The sequence below is a fragment of the Amblyraja radiata genome, chromosome 23, assembly GCF_010909765.2.
Source record: "Amblyraja radiata isolate CabotCenter1 chromosome 23, sAmbRad1.1.pri, whole genome shotgun sequence".
In the NCBI taxonomy this organism is placed as follows: domain Eukaryota; kingdom Metazoa; phylum Chordata; class Chondrichthyes; order Rajiformes; family Rajidae; genus Amblyraja; species Amblyraja radiata.
Window position 1 is genome coordinate 1,530,067 of NC_045978.1, and position 20,067 is coordinate 1,550,133.

At 46.2% G+C, this 20,067-nt stretch overlaps 1 protein-coding gene across 3 annotated transcripts in view; it reads left to right on the forward strand.

Moving 5' to 3' along the window:
• Positions 1-20,067, forward strand: part of ptprt (protein tyrosine phosphatase receptor type T) — a 588,177-nt gene that overhangs the window by 506,371 nt on the left and 61,739 nt on the right. For all 3 annotated transcript variants that reach the window (XM_033041307.1, XM_033041304.1, XM_033041305.1), the window contains one exon: positions 4,458-4,645. In XM_033041307.1, coding sequence (XP_032897198.1) covers positions 4,458-4,645 — 188 coding nt within the window. The remainder of the gene's footprint in view (positions 1-4,457; positions 4,646-20,067) is intronic.

Here is a 20,067-nt window from a genome sequence, read left to right on the forward strand (position 1 = left end):
AGGCAAGTTGGGCCGAAGGGCCTGCTTCCACGTTGTGTGACTCTATGACTGAGAAGTAATTACGTTCGATTGAGTTGTACATATGCTCTTTTAGACAGTTATTTTATAGTAACATTAAACAGCATCCATATCCACATCTCAGGTCAGGGGGGGGGGAGTTCCCCCCATTGCCACGGGTACCGTGTAATCCTGTGCTACCTGCTCCATGGTCAGATAGTCGGCGATTAAACCGTCTCCCCCACCTGGTTTGCCAGGTGAGGAGGGGGCTGTGGACCCCCAGCAGGACCAAAAACAAGACCTGTCAAAGGGCGGATGAGCTCCTAGCGAGCCAACGGCCATCCACACTTCAGTAGAAGTTGCGATCACTGTCGTACACGGCATTGTAAGGAACGATGATAAAACACACACACACACCAACATCCTGTACTTCCAGCGGCGGAAGTAGGCAGGAACTGGAGGACAGAGATGTGAGGTGCGTCCGTCACCGTTCCCGTCGGAAACCAGCACCACTGCGACACTAATGTTTACAATGATGATGAATGAATGACATTGAAGTTGTATCTGTGTAGATTCTGTCTCCAAAGCCACATTGACCCAGCCTAATGTTGATGGATAGTGTTTAAATGTTTTACAATAACAACATTCAAAAGACATTTGGATAGGAAAGGTTTTTGAGGGATATGGGCCAAACGTGGGCAGGTGGGATTAGTGTAGATGGGGCATTTTGGTCGGCATCGACCCATTGGGCCTGTTTCCATGCGGTTCGACTGTAATGAAGTGTACACTCACAACTCTAATGTTTAAGAATGAACTACAGATGCTGGAAAAATCAAAGGGAGACAAAAATGCTGGAGAAACTCAGCGGGTGAGGCAGCGTCTGTGGAGAGGAGGAATAGGCGACGTTTCGGGTCGAGACCCTTCTTCAGACAACTCTAAAGTAACCAATCAGGCTTAAACTCTCCTGATCCCCTCGAAGAAAAATTTAGGAATTTAGTTGGATTTTTGCTTTTGAAAGCTCGATAATCTGATAGAATTGCCAGAACAACAATCTTGCTCTCAACCTCAGCAAGGAGTTGATTGTTAGCTTCAAGAAGGGAAAGCTGAGCATTCACAAACCTGTCTTCATTGAGAAAATCATAAGGTCATCAGGTCATAAGTGATAGGAGTAGATTTAGGCCGTTCGGTCATCAAGTCTACTCCGCCATTCAATCTATCTCATCTTCTAACCCCATTCTCCTGCCTTCTCTCCATAACCCCTGACATCCATACTAATCAAGAATCTATCTATCTTTCCCTTAAATATATCCACTGTGAGACGTCACCTATCCATGTTCTCCAGCAATGCTGCCTGACCCACTGAGTTACTCCAGCACTCTGTGAAACATCACCTTTCCATGTTCTCCAGAGATGTTGCCTGACCCACTGAGTTACTCCAGCACTCTGTGAAACGTCACCTATCCATGTTCTCCAGAGATGCTGCCTGACCCACTGAGTTACTCCAGCACTCTGTGTCTATCTTCAGAAAGGTAATCTTGCTTCTTAAGTCATACAGTGACTTCTAGTGACTTCAAATCAGTACTGCAGCCAGCTTTACTCACACACTCCATGCAGAGATCATTAAACTGATGCACTACTGGAAATCTGAATTAAAACCAAGTTATCCTCTAGCGTCCAGCTTTGTTTTGCTTTCTGTGCAGTTTAAGTGTATTATGTTAAGAATTTTGCAAAGTCTGTGAATGTTTTATGATCTTAAGGTTCCGAACACTGAGCCTCTACTCGCTGGAGTTTAGAACGTTGAGGGGGGACCTCATTGAAACTTACAGAATAATGAAAGGCATAGATAGAGTGGATGTGGAGAGGATGTTTCCACTGGTGGGAGAGTCTAGGACCAGAGGCCATAGCCTCAGAATTAAAGTACGTACCTTTAGGAAGGAGATGAGGAAGGTGGTGAATCTGTGGAACTCATAGCCACAGAGGGCTGTGGAGGCCAAGTGAGTGGATATTTTTAAGGCAGAGATAGACAAATTATTCATTAGAACGGGTGTCAGGGGTTATGGGGAGAAGGCAGGAAAATGGGATTAGGAGGCAGAGATCAGGCATGATTGAATGGCGGAGTGGACTCGATGGGCTGTATGGAAGAATAGATAGACTAGAAGCTGTCTGTCTGAAAGATGTTGCCGCTTCTCATTAGTTATTTTCCCATTAAATAAAATTATATTTTCTTCAGTTTAATCTTTTATCCCACAAGGCCGGCACGGTGGTGCATCGGGTGGAGCTGCTGTCTCACAGCGCCAGAGACACAGATTTGATCCTGACCTCAGGTGCTGCCTGTGTGGAGTTTGCACATTCTCCCTGTGGCCCTGTGAATTTCCTCCGGGTGCTCCAGTCTCCTCCCACTTCCCAGGGACGGGCGGGTTTGTAGGACAATCGGCCGTCTGTGAATTGTGTAGGGAGTGGATGAGTAAGTGCCAACAACATTGATGGTCAGTTTGGACTTGATGGGCCGAAGGGCTTGTTTCCATGCTGTATTAATCTAGCATGAAAAAGAAAGCTTCTTACCATATCTCGGTATAGAGCACAATAATAACTAAATGAAACTAGCTGCAAATCTATGTGAAAATTTATGCAAACGGGTATGTGTGTGTGTTGTGCAGGTCTGTGTGAACATTCTATGTAGAACGCAACTTGACAAAAATCGTTGAAACCAGACTTCTGGGGCTTTTTTTGTTATGTTTTACCAAAAATAGATTTATTCAAGTATTTACAATACTATTTACAATATTATAAGGGAGTACAGCTTAGGTTCACCAGGAGGTTAAATCCCGGGATGGTCATATGTTGATAGAATGGAGCAGCTGGGCTTGTACACTCTGGAGTTTAGAAGGATGAGAGGGCATCTTACTGAGATATATGAGATTATTAAAATAACCTGGTCCCATTTGGGCGACCTAATCCGCGAGTTCTGGCGAGTTTGCCCTCGACTCATACTCGCAGCATGGTCGACACGAGGTCATAGGAGGTCTTTGCACCTCTCCTTCATGCTCGAGAGTGGTCTCCATGTACTCGAGGCCTCAGCTAGGTCGCAGCATTTTTTTCAATATGTTAAAAAATGCCCTAGAGTAAAAAAAGGTCGCCATGGAAAAAATCAATATTTTTTTTACTCGTAGGTTTAGTCGAAGTAGGTCGGCATGTTAGTCGTAGGTAATCGAGGGTAGTCGAAGGTAGTCATAGATAGTCTTCAATATAGTCGCAGGGAGGTCGAAGGAGATCGAAGGAGGTCTTCAACATGTCATTTTTCCAAACTCTTGTAAACTCGCCAATTGGGTTGTCGAAGTGGGACAGCCCCTTAAGGGTTTGGACACGCTAGAGGCAGGAAACATGTTCCCATGCAGGGGGAGTCCAGAGCTAGGGGCCACAGTTTAAGAATTTAGAACGTAGATGAGGAAACACTTTTTCACACAGAGAGTTGTGAGTCTGTGGAATTCTCTGCCTCAGAGGGCGGAGGAGGCCGGTTCTCTGGATACTTTCAAGAGAGAGTTAGATAGGGCTCTTAAAGATAGCGGAATCAGGGGATATGGGGAGAAGGCAGGAATGGGGTACTGATTGTGGATGATCAGCCATGATCATATTGAATGGCGGTACTGGTTCGAAGGGCCGAATGGCCTACTCCTGCACCTATTGTCTATTTACAATACGAATTTATTCAAAACAAACAAATAGTACAAATATTCTTAAATTACTAATTCCCCATCCTTATTAAGGATGCCTCCCACCCCCCGCGGTGCCCAGCGGTCCCTGAAACCACCCAGGGCGCCCATGGACAGCGAGTAGTCCCACGCTAACCCCACCCGGGCGTGGATATAACCCTGGTAAAGGGGCAGGCAGCCGGTTCGGGCAGAGCCCTCTACCGCCTGGTGCCGTGACTCGCGGATGGCCAGCTTGGCCAGGCCCAGGAGCAACCGAACCAGGACATCTCCGGCCCCCTACCCTCTCCCCTACGCACGGGGTGTCCAAAGATGAGGATGGTGGGTGAGAAATGCAAGACTAACGATGGTTGTGGCCTGAACTTTGGAGATTGGATCGCAGTCCGGTAAGAAAGCGCCGATTCGGGACCTCCAACCCGCAGAGTGTGTTTCACCGTCCCAACGTCGGAGTTTGAATCATCCCGACGAGAGGACCTTTACATCGGGCCGTCCGTAGCGGCGACTACGGAGGGTTCATGGTCCCGACCACGGATGAACAAAGGAGGAGGACTGGCTGAACTTTGTTGCCTTCGACCACAGTTAGGAATGCTGTGGTGGATGTTTGTGTTAAATCTTATTGTGTATTGTGTGTTCATTTTAAGTGTATCGCTGCTGGCAAATTCATTTCACTGCACCTTCATGTGCATGTAGCGAATAGAATTGACTTTGACTTTGGACTGTGGTTTCTAACGACCAGGTGTTTTCTTTCTGCAGGCAGCAACCGTGAAGAGATGATCCAGCCGACACGAGTCGTGCAAACACACTCGCACAGGAACTGCGAGCCCGTGGAGATGTCCTATCAGGCTGGCCAGCTCCAACCGGCCATCCGGGTGGCCGACCTGCTGCAGCACATCACGCAGATGAAGTGTGGCAAAGGTTACGGCTTTAAAGAAGAATATGAGGTCAGTTCACACTCGTGTTCAGCGGACAACGTGTGTTGGGAGGAACTGCAGGGGCTGGTTTAAACTGATGACAGACACAAAGAGCTGGAGTAACTCAGTAACTGGAGCGATGCATACGATACAATAGAACTTTATTTATCCCAGGAGGGAAATTGGTCTGCCAACAGTCATGAAAACACAAAATACATGAAACATGACATTAAAGTGGAAAGGATTGGAGATGTGCAAAGATTGGGGAGGGAGGGAGAGGGGGGGGGGGGGGTCAGTCTATCCCACGACAGAAAGGGGAGGAGTTGTACCCCAGCGGTATGAATATTGATTTCTCTGATTTCAAGTCACCTTTGCAACCCCTCCCTCTCTGTCCCTCCCCCACCCTAGTCATCGTACTAGTTTCACTGTTGACTTTCACTGTCTGTATAATTCATTATCACCTTCCCCACAACCAACAATGCACCATTGTGGGCTCCGCCTTTCCTTGATTTTTTTGCATATCCTCCATTCATTTGTCCTGTATCTCTCGTTTCCCGCTCCCCTGGCTCTCAGTCTGAAGAAGGTTCTCGACCCGAAACGTCACCCATTCCTTCTCTCCAGAGATGCTGCCTGGCCCGCTGAGTTACTCCAGCTTTTTGCGTCTGTCTTCGTATTCATCAGAGCTCCTTCCGCAATGTGTGAAGCGCGCATTCCTAAAATGAAAGATCCACAAGTTATAATCGGAATGGCGTAAACTCCTCGGAGACAGGATAAAAAAGAAACAGATGTGGAATGTGTGAGAGGCTTTCAGTTTTGATTTGCCTTGAGGGACAGATGTGAAGAAACTGATGAAATCAGAGCTCGCTGCGATATTTCTCACAGGGCCACCTTTATAAGTGAATGGCATTTGCTATGTTCTGATTGCATCAGGGTGGGTATGAACTCACAAATCACACCCAGAAATCACAACCTGTACAGGAGAACGTGACTGGTGAAAGATGCAAGGCCTGCAGATCACATATAATATGGATTGATTGATGAGAAGATGGGTGGATGGGTCAATTCATTGATTGATTGATTGATCAATTGGTCGATTAATTGATTGAAAGGTACAGCATGGAAATAGTCCCTGGGGCCACTGAGTCCACGCCGACCATCAATTGTTCATTCACACTAGTTCCACGTTATCCCATTTTCACATCCACTCCTTGCCCCCTGTGTTAGAAACATAGAAACATAGAAAATAGGTGCAGGAGTAGGCCATTTGGCCCTTCGAGCCTGCACCGCCATTCAATATGATCATGGCTGATCATCCAACTCAGTATCCCGTACCTGCCTTCTCTCCATACCCTCTGATCCCTTAGCCACAAGGGCCACATCTAACTCCCTCTTAAATATAGCCAATGAACTGGCCTCAACTACCTTCTGTGGCAGAGAATTCCAGAGATTCACCACTCTCTGTTTAAAGAGGTTGAATACTCGACAATCTCGCACGTCTTTGGGATGTGGGAGGAAACCGGAGCACCCAGTGGAAACCCATGTGGTCACAGGGAGAACGTGCAAACTCCACGCAGACAGTACCCGAGGTTAGGATGGAACCCGGGTTCTGTCACTGTGAGGCAGCGGCTCTAACCACTGCACCATTGTGCCGTCCTCTTTGGGCGGTTTCTGGGCCAGTTGGCCACTTGTGTCACCTCAGCTCTGTTCTGTAAAGACTTGCTCCGTCACCAATACGATACGATATGATAGGAGAGAATAAAGTTGTATCGTACCGTATTGTACTGGTGATGGAGCAAGTCTTTAATGGCCTTAAATCTGACAGAAACCTGATATTACTGTTGGTAACATCATCTGCTGCATGTTTAACAGGGATGTGCAATGTTTCTTGAATAGCGGCAACAGGTAACTAATATCGACGGTATTTGTTGGGCTAAATTACACATGTATGTATGTCAGGATATCATCTGTAAAAAGTTTAAAACTAGCCTCTTCAAATTTTTAATACAAAAAGTTGACTAAAGCTTAAAAGATAAAATATATTAACTAAGTTAGGCGGTCAGGCCCATAGACAGTATAAGCAGCTTATAGGATAATCACTTGCCATAGATATCAACTGCACGGAATCATATTTATCCCGGCAACTTAATGTCTACAACAAATGCACTGGACACAATTAATCATAAGACTAACTGACTTAATGTCTGTGGCATTTGTGACTTTTTAGTTAATAACCTAAATAATAACAGCTTCTACCAGAACATTAACTGGCCGATACCTCAGGATTAGTAACATGCAGTGACTGGTTAGACACTAAAGACTTACGAGCCTGTGGAATTCTCTGCCTCAGGTGGAGGCCGGTTCTCTGGATGCTTTCAAGAGAGAGATAGATAGGGCTCTTAAAGATAGCAAAGTCAGGGGATATGGGGAGAAGGCAGGAACGGGGTACTGATTGTGGATGAACAGCCATGATCACATTGAATGGCGGTGCTGGCTCGAAGGGCCGAATGGCCTACTCCTGCACCTATTGTCTTTTGAATCAACACGATACGATACGATATGATAGAACTTTATTCATCCCAGGAGGGAAATTGAAATCTGCCAACAGTCATAAAAACACAACAAGATACATGAAACATTAAATTAAAGTGACCAGTGGAAAGGATTGGGGCTGTGCAAGGATTGGGGATGTGCAAAGATTGGGGAGGGGAGTCCGTCTCAGTCTACCCCACAACAGAAGGGGGAGGAGTTGTACAGTTTGATAGCCACAGGGAAGAAGGATCTCCTGTGGCGTTCTGTGCTGCATCTTGGTGGAACCAGTCTGTTGCTGAAGGTGCTCCTCAGGTTGACCAGTGTGTCACGGAGGGGGCGAGCTAACATCCTTCATTTTAAAATGAGTCACTGCAACTTTTTTCACGCAGGTACTTCCAAACACTGTTATATTTCATACCCTGTGTTTAAGTATATTTCCAAACAGAATCACAAGTTGCTGGAGGTGAACTCACGGTTTATAAGTGAATGTTGGTCAATGAATGTCATTTGCAGCTCTCTGTCAATGAAGAATAAATTGACGTCCCCAGCTCCCGACTGAAGCCTGCTTTTGGGATAATAAAACCTGGCACTGCAGTGCCAAAGCAATTCACCGCTCTTCAGGCTCAGTGCCCTGCGTGGAAAAATGTAATCAATCAATTTACATTAAAATTACTCTGGAGTTTTCTTTTAAAAGATTAATACGTGGCTTCAACGTTTGAACAGTGTGCGCAAATGGCCACTGTTGATGGCAATTCAGTCGGAAATCCCAGAACATTGACCCAAAGTATTCACGTGGTAATTTGTCAAGAATTCTGACTCCTTAAATAGTGACAGCACATGAGAATGAATCAGCACTAACATTGCATTACCTGTCTCTACTACAACACATGAGATGATGTATCAATTGGTTTAGTTTTAAGACAATGAGCCAGGATTGAGTGTACATTTGCGCTGCCCAATTGCTCATTATTCCACATACAAAGGCTTCCTGTTGTCTTAATTCTTTACATAATTTATCCGAGTGGGGCGATATTATGAAGCTCTGTGCGTATGTCAAAGCCTGAGGGAACCTTTGCCAAAGCTATTCCACCTTCATTTGATGGGGTAATTTCACAATTACAATGCAAAATAATCGGTTCATTTTTTTACGACGTAAACAGAGAGTCTCACACCATGGAAACAGACTCTTCGGCCCTTCTCATCCATGCCATCAGAAAGTGATATTACTGAAGGCAAGGCAGTAGGAATTATTTTTAAAATGCCAGCCACGAATCAAAGTGTATGAGGTAGGAAGGAACTGCTGGTTTAAACCAAAGATAGACACAAAATGGTGGAGTTACTCAGCGGGACAACTCTACCGCTGTGCCATCGTGCCGTCCATGGCCCTCTAAGTCTTATAAGGAATGAAGTCCTAGCCTGTCCGACGTCTTGCCACAGCTAATGCTCTCTAGCCCTGGCAACATCTTGTAACTCTTCTCTGCATACTTCCCAGCTTTATTAATTGACTGATGATCACAGATCTGGTCAAGATCACATTGCTGGTTCATGCAACATGCATTGCACACATTGATTATTGCATTACTCATAAAATGCAACTAGTTTGGTGCATGAAATGTATTCATGGTTTAAGGTGGTGAGAGATGGTTAGTTCCAACAAAAATGCATGAGCTACACAGACACTTCTCAACATAGCTCACATAAATCACATCATCGCATTTGGAGTATTGTGAGCAATTTTGGGCACCGTATCTGAGGAAGGATGTGCTGGCTCTGGAGTGGGTCCAGAGGAGGTTCACAAGAATGATCCCAGGAATTAGTTGGTTATCATAGATGGCTGATCTATCTCTCCCTCCTAACCCCATTCTCCTGCCTTCTCTCCATAAGCCCCTGGCACCCGTATTAATCAAGAATCTATCTATCTCTGCCTTAAAAATATCCTTTGACGGCCTACACAACCTGTGGCAAAGAATTCCACAGATCCACCACCCTCTGACTAAAGAAATTCCTCCTTTTCTCCTTCCTAAAGAAATGTCCTTTAATTTTGAGGCGTTGACCTCTAGTCCTAGACTGTCCCACTAGTGGAAACATCCTCTCCACATCCACTCTATCCAAGCCTTTTACTATTCTGTATGTTTCAATGAGGTCAATAGACAATAGGTGCAGGAGTAGGCCATTGGGCCCTTCAAGCCAGCACCGCCATTCATTGTGATCATGGCTGATCATCCCCAATCAGTACCCCGTTCCTGCCTTCTCCCCATATCCCCTGACTCTGCTGTCTTCAAGACCTCCATCTAACTCTTCATTCTTCTAACTCCAGCGGGTACAGGCCCAGAGCCGTCAAACGCTTGCCATATTTTGAGTATCAGTTTCTATTTGTGACCTTGCATAGCAACAGAGACGGTTGCTATGCAGCCACATAGATTCAGCTCACCAGTGGCGATCTTCCCTTCATTGTCTTCAATATTATCTCTGGAAACTAAAGCAGAGGGACAAAGATAATGGCTTCATAATGCATCCCTCACACAATCCAGCTGGAGCCGTGAGCAATTGCAATGATATCTGGCTTTGCCTTGGTGGGTTTGTGAGTGTGATGCAGAACTCTGGCTTAGGTCAAGACTGACAAAGATACCAAAACGTACGCATCGTTCTCATTTCTCATGACTCCTGTGAGCCGTATAAAAATAAAATCTCTGAACATTCACTGAACTAAGAGACAGCGAGTGCAGATTGGAGAGTGGTGATGGACACAAAGTGCCGGAGTAACTCAGCGGGACAGGCGGCAACATCTCTGGAGAGAAGATGGCACTGGCTACCACCGATTGGAATGGGTGATGTCTCGGGTCAAGACCCTTCTTCAGGAGGCTGCCTGGGGCCTTGGTTTTCCTCTCCATTCTGCACGGGAGGCCTTCAAGGGGAACGGGAACAGATTGTTGCTGAAGTTGCAGGACATCAGAGCGGAGCCTGGATCTGATTATGGCCAATAGCAACACGCGAGTCGTGAGCTTTGATGCAGCAAAGGGCAGCGATTGCAGATTGTTGAATCTTCGAGTCACAGAGCGGGAAAGCAATGAAACGAGCCCTTCGGCCCAACACGTCCATGTCAACTAATTTGCCAAATTGAGCTAGTCCCACTCCCCTCCCCTCCCACCTATATTCCTTCCCCAGAGCGCGAGGAGGCCAAGTCAGTGGATATTTTTAAGGCAGAGATAGATAGATTCTTGATTAGTACGTGTGTCAAAGGTTGTGGGGAGAAGGCAGGACAATGGGGGTAGGAGGGAGAGATGTGGCAATAGACAATAGGTGCAGGAGTAGGCTATTCGGTCCTTCGATCCAGCACCGCCATTCAATGTGATCATGGCTGATCATCCACAATCAGTGCCCCGTTCCTGCCTTCTCCCCATATCCCCTGGCTCCACTATATTTAAGAGCTCTATCTAACTCTCTCTTGAAAGCATCCAGAGAATTGGCTTCTGAGGCAGAGAATTCCACAGATTCAAAGTTTTTCCTCATCTCCGTTCTAAATAATAATAATAATAATAATAAATTTCATTTATGGGCGCCTTTCAAGAGTCTCAAGGACACCTTACAAAAATTTAGCTGGTAGAGGAAAAACATGTAAGAGGAATGAAATAAATAGTAGAGACATGACTAGTACAAAAAGTAAAGACAGAATTCAATACAAAACACAATATGAGGCAATTAATGCACAGATGAAAAGGGAGGGGGACGTGGGGCTAAGGATAGGCAGAGGTGAAGAGATGGGTCTTGAGGCGGGACTGGAAGATAGTGTGGGACACGGAATTGCGGATCAGTTGGGGGAGGGAGTTCCAGAGCCTGGGAGCTGCCCTGGAGAGGGCTCTGTCCCCAAAACTGCGGAGGTTGGACTTGTGGATGGAGAGGAGACCGGCTGATGTGGATCTGAGGGACCGTGAGGGTTGGTAGGGGGAAAGGAGGTCAGTGAGATATGGGGGGGGCAGATGGTGGAGGGCTTTGTAGGTGAGGATCAGGATTTTGTAGTTGATCCGGTGGGAGATGGGAAGCCAGTGAAGTTGTTTGAGGACTGGAGTGATGTGATGCCAGGATTTGGTGTGGGTGATGAGTCGGGCTTACCCCTTATTCTTAAACTGTGTCCCCTGGTTCTGGACTCCCCCAACATCGTTTCCTGCCTCTAGCATGTCCAAACCCTTAATAATGTTTCAATGAAGTCCTTCTTATTCCAGAGTATCCAAGCCCAGTCGCTACATTCTATCAACACATAACAGTTCCGCCTTCATGGGAATTAACCTTGTGAACCTACGCTGCACTCCCTCAATAGCAAGAATGTTCTTCCTCAAATTTGGAGGCCAAAACTGCACACAATACTCCAGGTGTGGTCTCACCAGGGCCCTATACAACTGCAGAAGGACCTCTTTGGTCCTATACTCATCTCCTCTTGTTATAAAGCCCAACATGCCATTCGCTTTCTTCACTACCTGCTGTACCTGCATGCTTACTTTCAATGACTGATGAACAAGGATCCCCAGATCTCGTTGCATTTGATGGGCCGAATGGCCTAATTCTACTCCTGTTCCTTATGACCTCTGACTTCAATTTGCGCATCTTTTCGCCTTATCTCATTATCTCACAGCCTTTTGTCTTTTCACCTCTACTCTATGTCCATCCATCTGCCGTTCAACTATATCCAATGATCACTTGCCAGACTACGTCTCGCCCCCACCTTGCGTGCAGCTATCCCCCTGTAGCTACAATTAGTCTGAAGAAAGGTCCCCACCCGAAATATCATCTATTCGTGTTCTCCAGCTGAGTTAGTCCAGCACTTTGTGTCTTTTTTTTGGCCCTAAATTGTACGGGTATCAGAGGTTATAGGGAGAAGGCAGGAGAAATGGGGTTAGGAGGGAGAGATAGATCAGCCATAATTGAATGGCGGAGTAGACTTGATGGGCTGAACGGCCTAATTCTACTCCTATTCTTTACGACCTTATGACCTAAAGCGTGTTCCCGCTCCCCAGCAGCCTCTCCCCGCTGTGTGGGAGTCAGTACACTGTTGCTGGTACACAAAATTGCTGGGGAAACTCAGCGGGTGCAGCAGCATCTATGGAGCGAAGGAAATAGGCGACGTTTAGGGCCGAAACCCTTCTTCAGACTGATGGGGGGTGGGAGAAAGAAGGAAAATGGGAGGAGGGGGAGGAGCCCGAGGGCGGGCGGATGGGAGGGTGGGAGGAGACAGCTAGAGGGTTAAGGAAGGGGAGGAGACAGCAAGGGCTAGCAAAATTGGGAGAATTCAATGTTAATGCCATACGGACGCAAGGTCCCCAGACGGAATATGAGGTGCTGTTCCTCCAATTTCCGCTGTTGCTCACTCTGGCAATGGAGGCCTAACATGTCACCCATTGCCTACCACAAGATGCTCACTACTTCAATGTGGTCAGCAGGTTTAATCTGGTCTAGTCAGGATTAGCATTGATCATCTTTAAGGGCCTGTCCCACTTGGCGATTTTTTCGGTGACTGTCGGCATCATTGACTGACGCATCAGGGTCACCGAAAAATTCACAGCGTCGCAAGTGTCGCAACATTTGTTTTGTCGCCGCTGGATTTTGAAATGTTCAAAATCTTTTGGCGACCCTGATCCTTCAGTCACTGACGCCGGCAGTCGCCAAAAAATCGCCAAGTTAGGACAGGCCCTTTAAGCATTTCTTTGTGGATGTACAGCACCTGTATGCTGTTTTTGACCAAATGTGCAATGATTTTGATGGGAATCGACCTGGCTCTGCAGCTCCAACTTCAGCACGTGACTGAAGACCCGAGAAACTGCAGATCACTCCTGCCTTGCACTGGGATCGTTTCTATGATTTCACTGGCATTTCTTGTGAAATTTCCAAAAGCCTAATGATCTCCTTGGTAAGAGCAGCCAGGAGGTTAGATGAGCAACTAAACTTCGCAACGTGCGATCACACTATATTAGATGGACGATGACTTTCTCTGATGTATTCAGATGAAATGCAAGAGCTTTAAACAAATAGATCCTTTTTTAAGAAGAGCTCCTTCTATGATGAATGTGTCGCTGTTATGCTTTCATTTGCACTGACAAGCAAAGCACATTTCTCTAATTGCCTTCTTCACATCTTGTCAGTGAACAAAAAGGCCTTAAAATTCAATCAGGCACGCTCGTACCTTGCAGGTTAATGTGCCTGTCCTTGCCACTTTTTAGGCGACTGCAGGAGACTATGCGGTCGCCACATGTTCGCTGGGTGGTTGCCGGGGTGTTGCCGGGGTGTCGCCTTCATGGTCGTGAGGATTCTGGGAGCTAGTTGCGGCCTCACTATGGTCGCCGCGAATTTTTCAACACGTTGAAAAATTAGCGGCGACTAGAATGAACCGCCATGGAGAGTGGCGAGAATTCTCGTACCGTAGGTGGGTCGCCAGGAGGTCATAGTGGGTCGCCAGGAGGTCGAAGGTTCTCGTAGGTTCTCGTAGGTTGTAGCCGGTGCTGGCCGGTGAGTTTCATTGGGCCATTGGGGATAAAAAAACGTAAGCAGTAGTTTTCAGAACCAAGGATACCCGAAAAAGGGACCACATCACCCCGATTCCTGCCTCTCTCCACTGGCTCCCTGTGCGGTTCCAAATAAGTTTCAAGATCCCCCTTTATGTCTACAAAGCCCTCAATGGGCCTTGCCCCCACCTACATCAAAAGTCTGCTTACCCACCACACCACCTCCAGGTCCCTCAGATCGGCCGACTTGGGGTTACTGAACATCCCCGCGGTCTAGGCATAAGCTCAGGGGCGACCACGCCTTTGCGGTTGCAGCTCCTAGACTGTGGAACAGCATCCCTCTTCCCATCAGAACTGCCCCCTCCATCGACTCCTTTAAGTCGAGACTTAAAACTCATCTCTACTCCCAAGCCTTTCTTGACGTCCTCTGAGCGAGGGCTACATGTATGTAGTGATGTTTGTACTTAATCCATGAACCAATGTTGTATAACGTTAGTACCTCCACCAATGTAAAGCACTTTGGCCAACGAGAGTTGTTTTTTAAATGTACTATAGAAATAAAAGTGACGACTTGACTTGTGTGTCTTGTTGCTTTGTGGTGTGGCTGTGTGGCAAACCAAATTCCTCATATGTTGCAAAACACACTTGGCTAATAAATTATAATTATGATTATGAGTGTTATTCTGATCTTGGTCGGTGTGGATGAGTTGTGCCGACGGGCCAGTTTCTGAGCTGAACGACTGAATGACTCGATGAATGGTTTCAATTGATTTCCATTTTCAAAGAGCCATCCTGATCAGATCAGATGAACTGTGCAATGCCATGGAGTGGTCACCGCACAGAGTGAGGTGCAGCAACACACCTGACAATGGTTCCACAACACAAGCGCTCAGCGATTAGACATGGTCCTTAATCAGCTGACTCGGCTAAAAGTCCAAGTCCAGGGTGGAAAAGAACTTCAGAAAAGAATCATGAAAAATGTAACTTCTGATAACAAATGAATATCTTACAATAAGAAGTTGATGCCATCAAATTACAAAAAACTATTGATGCTGCTCGGGAGACATTTCTTGACGTCAATAAACTTATCTAGCTGAAAGATTGAACAATATAATGGGAATTTTCAAGTATTATTGACAGTTTTTCACTATTTTTCCTTTTCAAGGGTTTGTATCTGTCATCAATACAATAGAGCACATTATTTAGCAGTTGAAGGGATGCATTTAGTGCTGGATAATTTTGTGAGTTTTCTGTTGTCATGGTGACTTGTCTTTTATGATACGCTCCTGCTTCCAATATACATCGTTATAGCCGGCTCAATCAATTTACTCCTCATTTAGACCAAATCTACTTTTTAACATCTGCACTACGGTTCAGTGGCAATGCTTTGATCAGTTATGTCGCAGGTTAGAGGGAAGATTTTGTAGATGTTATGATGTGATCCGTGAGGAACCGACTGAAGAATTTTCTTCACTGCTTGATCCATGAACTCATCATCGGCGGTCACTCGAAACGAATATGACTGTCCTCTCATGGAGGACGCCTGTGCGTGACTTTGTTTAACGTGGGGAGACTGGTGCACAGACAGCCACCCCACGGTCCTTGACAGATCTGGGTCAGGATCCAGTGGCATGGAGTCCAAGACGACCGGAGACCCTTTCCTGCTGCAGCCTTCATCCGCCTTCCCAGCCGTTGTGACGCTCCACTAAGGTCAGCCATCGTCCTCCGCCTGTTCCACCGTTGAGGTCTTGGTTGGATCGCTCTTTGTCAGAGTCCTCCCCCTCGTCCTTACCGCCATGGGTGGCCCTACCAGGAGCATAGCTCCAGACGGCATTGCTCTCAGGATCTCAGGTCCACACAAGCTTCTCCACCACGACAAGGTGACAATCCACGGAGAAGAAATGAACTCGCACCATGAATGGCATTTATATTCCATTGTTTCCGTCCCAAAGTGGTAATAATCTTTTATGTTTACAGGATTCTACATTTTATTTTTAAACGTCTAAAGCTATGGGATTTTGTTTAGTTCAGTGGTAACTTTGGTAGTCCCTTCCCTCAGCGTGTTCAAAGGATGAAGAGAGGTGGAAGTTAGATGACATCATCGACACAATACGACAGTGACATTGAAAATAATTTTGGATATGCAGGGAATGGAGGGATATGAGTTATGTGCAAGCAGGCATCTTGTTTGGCACAGACATTGTGGGCCGAAGGGCCTTTTCCTGTGCTGTGCTGTACTGTACTATGTTGTATTGTAAAGGCGGCACGATGGCGCAGCGGTAGAGTTGCTGCCTTACAGCACTTGCAGCGCCGGAGACCCGGGTTCGATCCCAACCCCGGGTGCTGTCTGTAAGGAGTTTGTACGTTCTCCCCGTGACCTGCGTGGGTTTTCTTCAAGGTCTTCGGTTTCCTCCCACACTCCAAAGACGTACAGGTTTGTAGGTAAATTGGCTTTGTGTATGTGTAAATTGTCCATAGTGTGTGTAGGATAGTGTTAATGTGCGGGTATCGTTAGTCGGCACGGACTCGGTGGGCCGAAGGGCCTGTTTCTCTAAACTAAACTGAGCTAACACCCATTTTCCAGCCATTCTCATTTTGAATATGGCCTGTACAGATTTGTGAAATGTATCTACTAATCTCCTTTGTATCTTTCCATGGCATGTAAGAGTCTTTTAGATCGGTACACGAGGGATATGGATCTTTCCTTTATCTTGACATCATGTACAGCACAGGCAATGTGGGCTGAATGGCCTGTTCCTGTGCTGTACTGTTCTATGTTCATAATGCAGAGTCAAGATAGACACAATATGCTGGAGTAACTCAGCGGGTCAGGCAGCATGTCTGGAGAAAAAGGATGGGTGACATTTTGGGTAGAAACCCTTCTCCAGACTGCAAGTGGTGGGGGGGGGGGGGGCTGGAGGAAATGCTCTTCCTGTAAAGCTCAAAGTTTCCAAATTTCCAGAAATGTCATAGAATTTTCCACTTGATCCTCACTACGGTTGCTGTTTGAATGGAGTTTGTACGTTCTCTTCGTAAGCCTGCGTGGGTTTTCTCAGAGATGTTCGGTTTCCTCCCACACTCCAAAGATGTACGGGTTTGTAGGTTAATTGGCTTGGTATAAATGTAAATTGTCATACAGTATGTCCCAGATAGAACAAGGACATTCTGACTAGCAGCAGCACAACCGAATATGTAAACATAGTGCACTGTAAACATTATAATAAATGAGAGGGAGGAAAAAGGTCACGGTGTGTATATATACATACTCACAAATACACATGTATATAGGTCAAATGTTTATGAAGGAACTGCAGATGGTGGAAAATCGAGGGTAGACAAAAATGCTGGAGAAACTCAGCGGGTGAGTCAGCATCTATGGAGCGAAGGGAAAAGGCGACGTTTCGAGTCAGGTCTCGACTCGAAACGTCACCTCTTCCTTCGCTCTGTAGATGCTGCCTCACCCGCTGAGTTTCTCCAGCATTTTTGTCTACCATGTATAATAATAATAATAATAATAATGGATGGGATTTATATAGCGCCTTTCTAATACTCAAGGCGCTTTACATCGCATTATTCATTCACTCCTCAGTCACACTCGGTGGTGGTAAGCTACTTCTGTAGCCACAGCTGCCCTGGGGCAGACTGACGGAAGCGTGGCTGCCAATCTGCGCCTACGGCCCCTCCGACCACCACCAATCACTCACACACAGGCAAAGGTGGGTGAAGTGTCTTGCCCAAGGACACAACGACAGTATGCACTCCAAGCGGGATTCGAACCGGCTACCTTCCGGTCGCCAGCCGAACACTTAGCCCATTGTGCCATCTGTCGTCCCAAGATCATATCATATATCCGACAGCACCCGTAGTCAGGATCGAACCCGGGTCTCTGGCGCTATAAGGCAGCACTCTACCACTGCGCCACCGTGCCACCCGTCTTCCCAAATCCAAAGCAATGCAGAACCTCACCGTTCAATCCATTCCGGTAAGAAGTGGCCGATTCGGAGGTCCAAGCTGCTGAGGATGTTCTCCCATTCCGACGTCGGAGTTCCATCATCCCGGCGAGAGGGCCTGAACATCGGGCCGCCTGTAGCGGCGACAAGGGGTGCTCAGGAAGTCCCCGACCGCGGGTGAACAACAGAGGAGGAGGACTGAACTTTGGTGCCTTCCCTCACAGTGGGAAACTTTGATTCCGCTGTGTGGGGATGTCTATGTTAAAGACTATCGTGTTCTGTGCTCTTTATTTTGTTCGTGTGGCTCCATGGTGACCACAGATTTCACTGTACTAATGTGACAATAAATGTCTCTTGTCTTGTCTCATTCCCACCTCAAAAGCATCATCTGCTCCACAAAATGTTTGTGGCTCCGAACTTAACAAAGCAAAGCAATTTGAAACCCATTACTTGCTAAAATGAGAAGCCTCTTTGAATGCTAATCCTGAGGGCCATTAACCACTAAAGTTCGCAAATGGATCTCTTATTCTGCCAAAGCTACTGAACACAAAAGTAAACCAGCAGTAGCAATGCTGTAAAATGTGTAACTTTACGATGTTACAGGACATGGAACGAGATCCTGAAATGTCTCGGCTTTGGAGAAATGTGTACAGGCAGTTGACATCCGTGGACCAATGAATAAATCTAAATTTCCTCTCGTCAGGGTAGAAACTAAGGGCGTAATGTGTAAGAAGGAACCGCAGACGCTTGTTTAAACCGAAGATAGACACAAAATGCTGAGTCTGAAGAAGGGTCTCGTCCAAAAACGTCATCCATTCCTTCTCTCCAGAGATGCTGCCTGTCCCGCTGAGTTACTCCAGCATTTTGTATAAACTAAGGCCATTGATTTATTTTCTTTCTCCATAGCCCCCTCTGCTGAGTTGGCAGTAGTTAGGACAGGACAGAGAGATAGATTCTTGATTAGTACGGCTGTCAAGGGTCATGTGCAGAAGGCAGGAGAATGGGGTTAGGAGGGAGAGATAGATCAGCCATGATTGAAAGGCGGAGTAGACTTGATGGGCCGAATGGCCTAATTCTGCTCCTATCACTTATGACCTTATGACCTTATGTCGGGTTGCATCTCAACATGTTTTGGGTACAGCTCTGCCCAAGACCACAAGAAATGGCAGAGAGTTTTAGATGTAGCCCAGTCCATCACATACTGTAGACCACACTCCCCACCATTGTAGATGTAGCCCAGTCCATCACACAGACCACACTCCCCACCATTGACTCCATCTACACTTCACGCTGCCTCGGAAATGCAGCCAACACAATCAAAGACTTGTCCCGCCCCAGTCTTTCCTTCTTCTCCCCGCTCCCGTTAAAGGCAGAAGGTACAGAAGCTTGAAGGTGCGCACCACCAGACTCAGGAACAGCTTCTTCCCCTCTGTTATCAGGCTTCTGAACGGTCCTTCCAATAGCTAGGGTACTGTCCGATTCACCTCTACCCCATTGCGGACATTGGACGTTGTCTGTGGAACTGATGCGCTACAATGCTGAGAACTATATTCTGCACTCTGTATCTTCCCCTTTGCTCCACCTATTGTACTTGAGTTTGACTCGATTGTATTTATGTGTTGTATTATTTGATCTAATTGTACAGCATGTATAACGCTGTATCTTGGCTCATGTGACGATAAGAAGCATGAACTTTAACCATTTTACTTTTTTCTAATTTCCAGTTTCTGCAATGTTATGTTTTTCATTCACTGCCCAATGTCTGACAGCCTTTTCTGATCATGTGTTTTTCTTCATATGCTAATATCTGTTGGCTTAATTTCAAGATTATGGTCTCATATTCAAATTCTCACAAGGAAGTATGAAATCCAATTATGTAAAATATTATTATTCATCATTTAGCGAAGTATCTGCGGCATTAACAGATTCCACGGCTCTCGATGATTCCCAACTGGTGTTTCTCTGTCGAATGCCAGATTGTGTTCAATACACAGCTTCCGGCTTTGTTAGCAAGCAGAATTTAATTGGTGTTTTCTTAATAAATCCACAATCATTTGTTTTGTGACGTGTTTCACCCAACAAACAGCAAAAAATATCCTGTCTCTCGCTATCCCTCCCCCACCCAAGTCACACCAGCTTCTCATTCTCACCCAGCGAACAGCCACCAATGGCCTGATTCCTTTATCATCGATCTTTTTTACATATCTTTTATTCGTTGTTCTTTATCTCTCTCCATCATTGTCTATATCTCTTGTTTCCCTTATCCCTAACTAGTCTGAAGAAGGGTCTCGACCCGAAATGTCACCCATTCCTTCTCTCCAGAGATGCTGCCTGTCCCGCTGAGTTACTCCAGCTTTTTGTATCTATCTTTAGAATTTGCAAAGGTGATATCATAGAAACATAAAAACATAGCAAAATAGGCACAGGGGGAGGCCATTCGACCCTTCGAGCCAGTTCTGCCATTCAAAATTATCATGGCTGA